We start from the raw sequence: 11,765 nt of genomic DNA on the forward strand, positions 1-11,765 counted from the left end.
TCTGTGATTATATGAATGTCGTTCCATAAGAAAACAACAGAACGTCAGTCCTTCTATTAAAGGCCAGGTTAGACACAATGGGAAGCAGGTGGCGCTGTGGGTTAAACCACAGAGCCTAGGACTTGCAGATCAGAAGGTTGGTGGTTCAAATCCCCGTGGTGGGGTGAGCTCCCGTTGCTCGGTCCCTGCTCCTGCCAACCTAGCAGTTCAAAAGCACGTCAAAGTGCAAGTAGATAAATAGTTACCGCACCTGCGGGAAGGTAAACGGCATTTCCGTGCGCTGCTCTGGTTCGCCAGAAGCGGCTTAGTCATGCTGGCCACATGACCCGGAACTGTACGCCGGCTCCCTCAGCCAATAAAGCAAGATGTGCGCTGCAACCCCAGAGTTGGTCATGATTGGACCTAATGGTCACTTTACCTTTACGTAGACACAATGCAAGAGATTTGGAGTTTGGATTTGATATCCCGCTTTATCACTACCCTAAGGAGTCTCAAAGTGACTAACATCCTCCTTTCCCCTCCTCTCCCACAACAAACACTCTGTGAGGTGAGTGAGGCTGAGAGACTTCAGAGAAGTGTGACTAGCCCAAGGTCACCCAGCAGCTGCATGTGGAGAAGCGAAGACGCGAACCTGGTTCTCCAGATTACGAAACTACCACTCTTAACCACTACACCACACTGGCTTGTAAAGAGGAGGAAAGAGAATTTGGAGCAGGACTACAGGGAGGTGTTTGTAACCTTTCCCTGCAATGTTTTTCCTGTTTAAATCATCACAGAGAGATAGAAACCGTAAGAGCAACGACTGTATATGTTTTCCCCTGCAAGGCAAATAGCAGCATTTAATTAAGGGAAACAGCGCAGAGGGGTTAAAGGACCCCATGGGCTCCTTAATGAATGCTCTCTTGTGTTTTTTTCTTTTTAATTAAAATCAGGAGATCTTGTTCACATCAAGCACTACGACAAGTCTGATTTAGCTGTGAGTGTGTAAAGAATAATGTGCCGTATTTGGTAGCATTTTCTGGATTTTCCTCTGTTTAGATTTGTCATCAAACTGAAGACAAGTGTCAAGCTAAAGTAGAATATGCTTTTTTAAAAAAAATAATGGTTCCCTTTCATGTGATGGGAAGTAGTAAAAGAGAAAAGATTTTCCCTTTGAAAAGATTTTATCCAGCCTCAGCTGACTTTATGAGAGGCTTGAACCGGTTGAGCAGGAAATATTCCACCGCAGGAGCAATCTTCTCATATTCTTGGCCCCATGCCCTTCAAGCAGCCCTCCCCCCCCATGCTGCAAAAACAACCAATGTTGCAATTGTGCACCCTAAAATGTGCATTGCCATTATCCCCGCCCCCCCCCATTTAATATAGTAAAATTGAAAATGGGGGAGATAATGTGTTCTGACATACGCTGGGGTTGTGAACTATACTCAGAGTCGAGAGTGGATTTCATGCTCTTTATTCAGCTCATAGTGTTGAGGAGGAATGGAAGTTCCCCCAGAATGTCTGCTTTATATACATTATTTACACAATGGGCCCCACGTGATTGGCTAATTCCGGGATTCTCCTGTAAGCCAATCAGGTTGCGGATTCACTTCCACCTAAAGCTGGATTGGGTGGCTCCTGTGGACCAATCAGACTGCTGCATTCTGGATCCTATTGTTCTAGGACCAATCAGACTGCTGCATTCTGAATCCTATTGTTCTAGGACCAATCAGACTGCTGCATTTTGGATCTTATTCAACTCAGTACATAACACCTAGAACAATTTCAGTTAGATATGCCGTAGACTGTCCCTGGGACAGGTGAGGCTGCTGATCCCTTATTCTCAAATCTGAAAGTTGACAGCTATGCCCCAGAGGAAACCTACTGGTCTTTCCTTTCCCCCTTTTCTTGGCTCAGGGAGTGCTCCCCCCCCCCCCAAGCAAACAAATATGTGCTTGCTGTTTCAGAAATATTTTCAGTTGAAGACAGTGCCATTAGTTTTAGCAAGTTAGTGAAGGGCTTCTCCTGCATGGATTTATTTATCAAGGTGATGGGGAAAACTGAGTGTTCATTCTGGTTTGTTTGGACAGAAGAGACTGCAGGATCAGGCCAGAGGCCATTCAACGCGGGACAGCAGCTTCCCCTCCCAGGGGAGCAGCAAGCATTTATTTGCTCAGGGCAGAGAGCTGCTCCAACCTGTTGCCGTCGCTTTCTACGAAAGGCTGAAAGAGCGAGGAGAGTCAGCACAAGGGACACTTATGCACCGATTGTGGCGAGCCTGGCTGGATGTGCCCTTCAGAAATGTGTGCCCAGGGCAAATTTTGTTGTTGTTTAGTCGTTTAGTCGTGTCCGACTCTTCGTGACCCATGGACCAGATCACGCCAGGCACTCCTGTCTTCCACTGCCTCCCGCAGTTTGGTCAAACTCATGCTGGTAGCTTCGAGAACACTATCCAACCATCTCATCCTCTGTCGTCCCCTTCTCCTTGTGCCCTCCATCTTTCCCAACATCAGGGTCTTTTCCAGGGAGTCTTCTCTTCTCATGAGGTGGCCAAAGTATTGGAGCCTCAGCTTTAGGATCTGTCCTTCCAGGGCTGATTTCCTTCAGAATGGAGAGGTTTGATCTTCTTGCAGTCCATGGGACTCTCAAGAGTCTCCTCCAGCACCATAATTCAAAAGCATCCATTCTTTGGCCATCAGCCTTCTTTATGGTCCAGCTCTCACTTCCATACATCACTACTGGGAAAACCATCACTTTAACTATACGGACCTTTGTTGGCAAGGTGATATCTCTGCTTTTTAAGATGCTGTCTAGGTTTGTCATTGCTTTTCTCCCAAGAAGCAGGCGTCTTTTAATTTCATGACTGCTGTCACCATCAGCAGTGATCGTGGAGCCCAAGAAAGTAAAATCTCTCACTACCTCCATTTCTTCCCTTTCTATTTGCCAGGAGGTGATGGGACCAGTAGCCATGATCTTCGTTTTTTTGATGTTGAGCTTCAGACCATATTTTGCGCTCTCCTCTTTCACCCTTATTAAAAGGTTCTTTGATTCCTCCTCACTTTTTGCCATCAAGGTTGTGTCATCTGCATATCTGAGGTTGCTGATATTTCTTCTGGCAATCTTGGCATACTAATATGCATTTGGGAAGATGCCACCAATTTTTTTTATTTCCTCCTCTGGAAATCTCCCAAGTTGCATCCCCCACAAAAAGAAGAATTTCCAAGGTCCCTGTGATCAGTATCGTTGCACGAGAGACCTGCAAGCTAAGGCAACTTTAGGCGGCGAGTCTGCACGTCGTTTCGCGGACTTGGGTTGTTTCCGTCCTCCGCCGCCAGGGGGCAGGTCAAGGGAACTCGTTGCTCCTCTGTTCCGAGTGAGTCCGCTCTTCGCTCTTCGTCGCCCGGAAGCGGAAGGAGTTTCCTCCGAGGGCGGGAGGGGAGAGAGGTCGTACTGGGCTCCGCGGCGTCTCCTCATGGCTCGCGTGCCGCGCACGCTTCTGATCTTCGGCGGCTTCGTGGCCGTGCTGGGGGCGGCCTTCTACCCCATCTACTTTCGGCCCCTGATGCACCTCGAGGAGTACAGTAAGTCGAGCGGAGAGCGCGTTCTGCGCACGCGCGGCCTTCTCCCGCTTGGCCGGAGCCCCGCCCCTGTTCGAATCTCCAAGGAATGGGAAGCGGCCGTTGGCTGCGCGCGCAGCTTTACCTCAGCACGGCCTTTTCCTGCCTCCCCCTCTCGCTCTCTGCTTAACCTGACGCGGGAGCGGAGCTGCACGTGTGAACCCGACATCGAGGGTCCTGTCACGGACCCGGGTGCAAGGAAGAGTTAGATGACGAGCCGCTTAGGGCGATATGAAGGGAACTTCGGAACTCCCAGCCTCTTGAGAAATCAGGCAGGCGCCTTCGCTGTCTTTTTTTTTTTTTTAAAGGCGCCTGCTGAGAAGAATTCCTATTATAGAAAAGCCTAGCCAGGTGCTCAGAAAGCTGAGGGGATGTTTGATCCTTAAAAAACCCCAAAAAACCTATTTATCCTTTTGTAGGTTTTTTAATTAGGGTTGTATATTCCCCCCCAGTAAATAACAACAACAACAATAATAAATTAGGGTTGTAGATTTCCCCCTCAAAATAATAATTATAATAATAATAAAAAGTAGGGTTGTAGATTTCCCCCATCAATATATAATAATAATAAAGTATGGTTGTAACAACAACAACAATTGCTATTATTATTATTATTTCAGTGAATCTACTCCGCCTACGATTTAGTCAAACACAGCTCTCTGACTTTGTTACCTTTTTGTTTCAATCAATGGAAAACATTATTATTTCTATTATTTCAATGGAAACACACCCACACCCTGGGTGTTGTAGAGCAGTGTTTCCCAAGCGTTTTTGGGCAACGGCACACCTGTTTACCGGGAAAAAATCTCGCGGCACACCACCATTAAAGCCCCGCCCCGTGACGTCAGCGCGCAGCGTCACGCCGGGAGGGACGCACAAAAGTTAAAGTTTTTTCCCTTCCCCTTGCCGGGGTGGGAGGAGGCAGCAGAGCGAGGGATTGAGGGACGGCGGCAGCGGCTGTTGTGGCGGTGGCGGCGATAGCGGGCGGAGGAGGAGCCGTCGCCGGGAGTTGCTGCTGCTGCTGTTGCTGCTGCTGCCCGGACATGCCGGCCTCCTCCTCCTCCGCTGTCTCGCGCTCCTCCCTTTTGCGCGCGCTGCCCCGCCGCTCGGCACCAGCACCGCGGAGCCGCCCCCGGCTCGACGCGGATCCTCGCCGCCGCCGCCTCTCGCCGCCCGACTCGCCCGCCTCCCTCCCACGGCACACCAGCCGGTGTCTCACGGCACAGTAGTGTGCCGCGGCACACCGGTTGGGAAACACTGTTGTAGAGGATAGAACATTCCACACATGGATTTGTGATTTTTTTGGGGTGGGGTATTTGGCTACCCTGAGTTACAGTGTAAATTGGCTTCTTTGGGGGAGGCAAGTGAGATGGTCCCCAAAACAGCCCATAAGGCTTTTTTCTTCCTTAAAAAAAAAAAAAAGCCTTATGCTTCTGAACACAGTGAATGGGCGTCTCTAGTTTGTACTATAATTGCTTGATCGTAAAAAAACAAACCCCAGTATCCTAGATGAATTATGTCATAAATCTACTTCTGAGTAAATTCTATAATGAAAAGAGCATCACCCTGTATAGGATGTTGATGGTTCAAGTGTCATGTTCGCCATCACCTAAGATACAACTTCAAATCTCAGTTTAGTGGACCAAAGAAGCTTTGCCTTTGAGGAAAAAGGAAAACCCTCTCCAAGGTGCTAATACCCTAAAGGCTCATTCACATATGAAACTCGTCACTTTAACTGTGCAGTCGTTAAAAAATAAATGTGCGTGCATCTCAAGGGAGAATTGTGGTCACCCCCTTTCCACCATGTGCAAATGTAGTGCAATGCTTGTGCATTCCTTGTGCATGAAAGTGGGCGTGTTCCTCCCAATAATTGATGGGGATGTGGGAGCAATCCAAATTAATGTTGAAACAATTTTTTTAAAAGAATTCCTTCCAGTAGCACCTTAGAAACCAACTTAGTTTGTTATTGGTATGAGCTTTTGCGTGCATGCACACTTCAGATACCTGCTTCAATTTTTTTAAAAAAAATTTGACCGGCAGACCAACATGGCTACCTACCTGTAACTCAATGTTGTTATTCCTTTTGAAGGAGGGACACTCGTCTCCCTGGCTGGCATGCAGGCACATTGCACACAGTACAGTGGTACCTCGGGTTACATATGCTTCAGGTTACAGATGTTTCAGGATACAGACTCCACTAACCCAGAAATAGTACCTCAGTTTAAGAACTTTGTTGCAGGATGAGAACAGAAATCGTGCTCTGGCAGCGGGAGGCCCCATTAGCTAAAGTGGTGCTTCAGGTTAAGAACAGTTTCAGGTTAAGAACGGACCTCCGGAACGAATTAAGTACTTAACCTGAGGTACCACTGTATTTCCTTGGGGTGATGTTCTACTAGGACCGTTTTGGTTTGTGCAGCTGGGACTGTTGTGTTCAGGACCTGATTCACATATGAAATAAACAGGAGCAGAAACATTTATGACTGGTACCCATACTCATCATACCATGCTCTCCTATATATGAGTGGGGAGAAGGTACAGTGATACCTTGGGTTAAGTACTTAATTTGTTCCGGAGGTCCGTTCTTAACCTGAAACTGTTCTTAACCTGAAGCACCACTTTAGCTAATGGGGCCTCCTGCTGCTGCGCCGCCGGAGCACAATTTCTGTTCTCATCCTGAAGCAAAGTTCTTAACCCGAGGTACTATTGCTGGGTTTGCGGAGTCTGTAACCTGAAGTGTATGTAACCTGAAGCATATGTAACCCGAGGTACCACTGTATTTCAATCCTTCGACATCACAAACCGAATCATAGCTGTCAACTCTTCCCTTTTCTTGTGAGGAATCCTATTCGGAATAAGGGAATTTCCCTTTTAAAAAAGGGAAATGTTGACAGCTATGAACTGAATATGCTTTGTGTGTTTCTGTTCTCTAATTCTAATCCATGATGATTAAAATGTGTAGTTCAGCTCTGGAAGTACCGTAATTTTAAAAATAAAATGGGCAAATTGCACAGGCCGTGCTTTCTATTATAAAACCAGCAGAGGGAGCATTGACTAATGCAGTCTGATTCCAAAGCCTCAGTATACTTACATTGTAGGAAGGAATGGTACATATAATACCGTCCTGACTCTTCCTTGCTTCCTAAAGAAAGAAGGCATACATTGGAAAGATGGTGAGAAGGAATAATAAGTACAGTAATACGAGGATGTATTTCCGACAGTAGTTCAGAACCTTTAGCATTGTATCTGACACAAGAATGTTACACTTCCTATTGTGAATATTCCTTTCTGTTACAGAGTCAGATGATTAATTGTTGAAGATAAGCAAAGCAGTAATAGCACACAGTTCAGGCTCTTTGGCCCATTTTTTCCTTTTACTTTGTTATCTGATTTAAAAATATTTCCCCAGCATTTTCATTTACTATGGTGCTAATGTTTCCTGCCCACCTTGGTAAAAATCCAGTATTTGTTGGTGCTTAAACCAGTAATTCTCACGCTGTGTGCTGCAATAAATACCTTAAGTCAGGGGTCAGCAACCTTTTTCAGCCGTGGGCCGGTCCACTGTCCCTCAGACCATGTGGTAGGCCGGACTATATTTTGAAAAAAAAAGAAAGAATGAATTCCTATGCCCCACAAATAACCCAGAGATGCATTTTAAATAAAAGGACACATTCTAAAAACACACTGATTCCCGGACTGTCCGCAGGCCAGATTGAGAAGGCGATTGGGCCGCATCCGGCCCCCGGGCCTTAGGTTACCTACTCCTGCCTTAAGTAATGAAAGATACCTGTGGGACCAAAATACCTACTTATAAAGGAGGCTGCATTCTTGAACAACTTACTGCTCTGCCCTTATCTCTTTCTCACCAGCTTCATTGGTTTAAAGTTATTCTACTGTGTCTGCCTTTTCGATAGGATCATTCCGTTACCCTGAACATGGAGCAGAATTACATGCCTTCAGAGGCGGCACATCTAAAACTTGTGGGGAGTCTAGACAATAGACCAGGCTCCCCGCTGTAGATAGTTGCCCTTCATCTTGTGCAGGATGAGGAGGAAGGGGGTGGAAGAGCTGGGTGAGGGGCAGTTTTGAGTCAGAAAAGTGCCTCATATATTATTTTATAGATTGTGATTTGGGTAGATGTGTAGATGGGTGTTTTGAGCAGGCTAGTGTCCATCATTTTCTTCCCACACTAAGGGATAAATGCACTTTCTCACCTACTAATGCACTTTCTCACCTACTGTAATGTTTTGTGTTTACCAGAAAAGGAGCAAGCAATAAATCGAGCTGGTGTTATACAAGAAGATGTTCAGCCTACAGGTATAGCTCTAAACACTTAGTTGAGATGTGTTTATGTAAATTATGTATATCTTAATACTGTATTCCAATTCCAAAGAAGTTGACATGCAAAGGAGTTAATTTAGGATTTCATACAAAAAAAGATGCAACTGTATATGAATGCTTCAGTACAAAGTATGTATGTTGTGATTCAAATAGAAGGGCATGTGTTTTTCACTCGTTTCTACCTTTCAGCTACAGGCAGAGGTTATTGTACAAAGGTTATTGTACAAAGATTGGACCATAGCTTTTAGTATTTTGGTGAGAAGCAGAGTTATGGAGACACACAGATTCCCTTTATGCAAGGTCCAGTACATTGTATTCTCTACTAATATAGTCATATGCCTGTGCAATAAATTCTGTAAGAAATTCCCTTTGATCTCAGCAGAACTGTTGAAAATACTGTTCTATCTTTCATATAATTCTGGTAATAGTCACTTTATCTATTTGAATGAGTAATATTCCAACGTGTTCTCATTTGCAACAACTCAGTCAAAAATATCCCTTTCTCGAGCAAGATGCTCAAAATGTTCAGATTATTCAGATGAGGCAAATTATTGTGACTCATTTCAGTCTGCATTCATGCCTGGTTTTGGCACAGAACAAGTTTTGTTTGCCCTGATGGATGACTTGCATTAGGAGAAACATGGGGTCTGTAACCCTGTTGATTCTCCTTGAGCTCTCAGTGACTTGATAACATCTGTATGCTGTCCTATGCATGTGGGACCAAGAAGATCACATTCCATGTTTCAGACTCTCTTCAGACATGGTCCTTGTCCAGTTGTTCAGAATACGTAATGTACTCACATGTATAACTTCACGCAGAGAATCTAGGTTGTAGAGAATACATGCATTTATTGACATTACAACAGCCTTCTAAAATGCTTTTTTATCTCTCCTGTTTTATCCAAAGGACTAAAAGTATGGTCTGATCCATTTGGAAGAAAGTAAGGACTTCTTTGGGTAGGATCTCACCAACGAATGTATTTTCCCTTATTCCATCAGTGATGCTTCTGGTTCTTTGAGTCAACCAAGATCATGCAGAAAAAGAACTCCACACGTGGAATTGTTTTATAATATCACTTTACATAAAGAGCAGTAGCAGCTGTTGGCTCTCAAGAGATAAAGCCCACTGTTTCCCCAGTGATGTAGTAGGAAACGCTGCACTGAATGTTTTCTATTAACCAAATGGAATAATTGCCTTTTTCTTCATTGGAGGAATGAAGGAGAATTGCTTTGGTGAATGTAGTGTAAACATTACCAGAGTAGATTATGGAACTAATGAGGTGTGAGAGAGTTTTAAATTATGTACATTGATTGTAACATTTTTGTTGAACTAAACTGTAGTACTGCAGTTCAGTTTTCATGGATTTTGTTGTTAAGAGAAAAACTCAGTTTCAGATAACTTATTAATGTGTAAACTCGCTGTTCAAAAGTAAAGATTTGGATACGTTGACTTATTTCTGTATATAAATCTTTTGAATGACTACACAGCTTTTTGTCTTTTCCTGGAACTTCTGTAAGTAGTTCTTTTCATAGAAAACCTGGCAATGCTTTTAATTTTTTTCTACTAACCTGGTTTCAGTTTGAAACTGCAGGAATGGCCAACTACTGTCTTCTCAAAGGTCACTCTAGTGTCCAGACAGTGGTCCATATGTCATAAATATATGTGCTGCACAAGCTGACATCCAAATGGGTCAGTTGGCACCTTGTAATAATATGGGCCTTCTCTCTATAAGCCATATAGACAAATGAGTAACCAGTTACATACAAAATTCAAATGAGATGCAGTATTGTTGGCAACTTGAGTCTAGAGAGAATGGAGTGCACCTCCAAGAGCTAAGTCAAACTGCTGTGTTAGCAGCATTGAAGTGACCTCCCTAGGTCACAAATTTGAGTAGTGTGCATGGAGGTCCTGAGCTGCCCTGACAACAAGACGTCCCTCTCAGCCTCGCTGGTGTGGTCCAAAGGAAAGCAGAGCAATATGCTTGGCACAGCTTGGCTGCAGGAGTTGCCAGAAGGTGTCATCCGACCATCTTGGGGACTCCACTCTGGATTTGTGCAGGGTTTACTCCTGAGCCTTCTCTTGAAGATATCCCACAAGCAGCAAAGGTCTAAGATCAGAATTTTCCTTCTCCTAGATGAGCGACTTTCCCGCTTTGACAAGCTCCATCTGCCCCTTCCCTCTACAGCACGTGCAGAAACCACCTTCTTGACTATTGGACCCACTATTGGTCTTGTCTGCTCAATCTGCTGGAGCCTGTCTTCACATGCAGGGAGAGTCCCTAACACACTGAGGGTTTGAGACCTATCGGCTACCCTCACCTGGTTTAGCCACCCAGTCGAAGCTATTTCCAAGGGTGTAGCCACTGTCTCATGCTGACAGCGTCTAGAAGCCACAGGTTGAGAGTCAAGTTCAGGATGGGGACCAAAGGTGGACAAATAACCCTGGAAGGAGCATGATGCGTCCCCCACCCAGAGGTACTACACCCCCATACACCTTGGTGCAGCATTAAAGTGTGGGAGCTATATTTGTTATTGCTTGACAACATTTCCCAAACCATAGTAGGGCTACTATGGACAAATTGCTTTGGAGGTTAGGTATATTTTACTAGTAGACCATTCCTAGATAATAATAAGAGGCTGCCTTATACAGTCTTTTCTCCCCTACCTAGGGATGCTGGCAATTGAACCTTGGACCTGTGCCTGTGTTCTAGGAATTCTGAGGTCTTAAATATAGAATAAATGTTGAATTGCACAAGGTAAACACACATACATAAGTATATAAACCACATGTCTAAAATAGTACAGGAGAGCAATCCAAAAGCCATCTTTGCTCTCCTAAAGACTCAATATTTCCTCTGCCTCCTTAATCTCCCTTACCTGAGAACAGGTAGGCAGATAGCAATCTGGAACTTCCTGAAGGGATTCCTTTCCTATATCTATGAACCTCCATTGTCATTGTTTGCCCAGATGCTTCATTGAGGGATGTCTGACAGGCATCCTGATTGTCTTATCAAACGCTAATGTTCTGTGTAAACTGTCTGGAACTATGTAAAACTTGCTAAATCCTCAGGAGTACCACACCTCGGCCTGTCTGAGCCACAGCAACCCCACCTTACGTGTGGTGTAATTTCTGACTGTAGAGGGGATGTCCTTCTCCACACCAAAGTGCAAACCCTTAAAAGAGATGTTTCTTCTTGGTTCTGGATCTCGCTTGCCTCCTTGATAGGAGTGGAGGGAACTCTGTTGCAACAGAAAAATAAAGATCTGCCTTGCTTTCACTGCATCCTGCCTCCATCCATTCAGTCCCTTGGGTTGCTGGGCAGCAAAAGCCAACCACACCTCTTTTTTCTATATCACATGGAAAGCAGATGCTCTGTTACTGACCTAGGACACCTCCAGATTCCTGCCATTAAGGATGTAAATCCTTCCAAGTAAAATTAAAATCCAGTAATAAAAACACAAAGGCAGTACTGGAACATAACTTGTCTGGACACGCCAGGTGGAACAGCTCCTAGTGCCATCTTTCTCACTTCCAAATGTACATTGTCCAATTAACTGTCTTTCAACCATTGCGCTGCTGGGAAAGACTGCTTTCCATTTATACGTCTGTGCTTATAGATGTGAAGCTTTCTGCAGCTGATTACCAGTGCCTGTCAATGACTTCGATACGGGATCTCTAGAAAACAACCACCGATAAAGTACATATGTTGCCAGCTAATACCAACTCTTCATAAAGGTTTTATGAAAAAGCAAGTAATACTTGGAACGAAAGTGAAAGCAAATGTCCTTTTGTCACCCCCTTTGATCCTAACAGAAGAAAATTCAGAGGTG

General features: G+C 44.7%; 1 protein-coding gene across 1 annotated transcript; it reads left to right on the top strand.

The window, feature by feature from the left end:
- Nucleotides 1-3,383: 3,383 nt before the first annotated feature.
- On the top strand, nt 3,384-9,415 carry SMIM20 (small integral membrane protein 20). The gene is made up of 3 exons (XM_083460657.1): nt 3,384-3,560; nt 7,854-7,910; nt 8,842-9,415. The coding sequence occupies exons 1-3, from the start codon at nt 3,452-3,454 to the stop codon at nt 8,877-8,879; spliced, it is 204 nt and encodes a 67-aa protein (XP_083316783.1). The 5' UTR covers nt 3,384-3,451; the 3' UTR covers nt 8,880-9,415.
- The last annotated feature ends 2,350 nt before the right edge of the window (nt 9,416-11,765 follow it).

This window comes from Podarcis liolepis (genome assembly GCF_965112155.1).
Source record: "Podarcis liolepis genome assembly, chromosome: 9".
Lineage (NCBI taxonomy): Eukaryota > Metazoa > Chordata > Lepidosauria > Squamata > Lacertidae > Podarcis > Podarcis liolepis.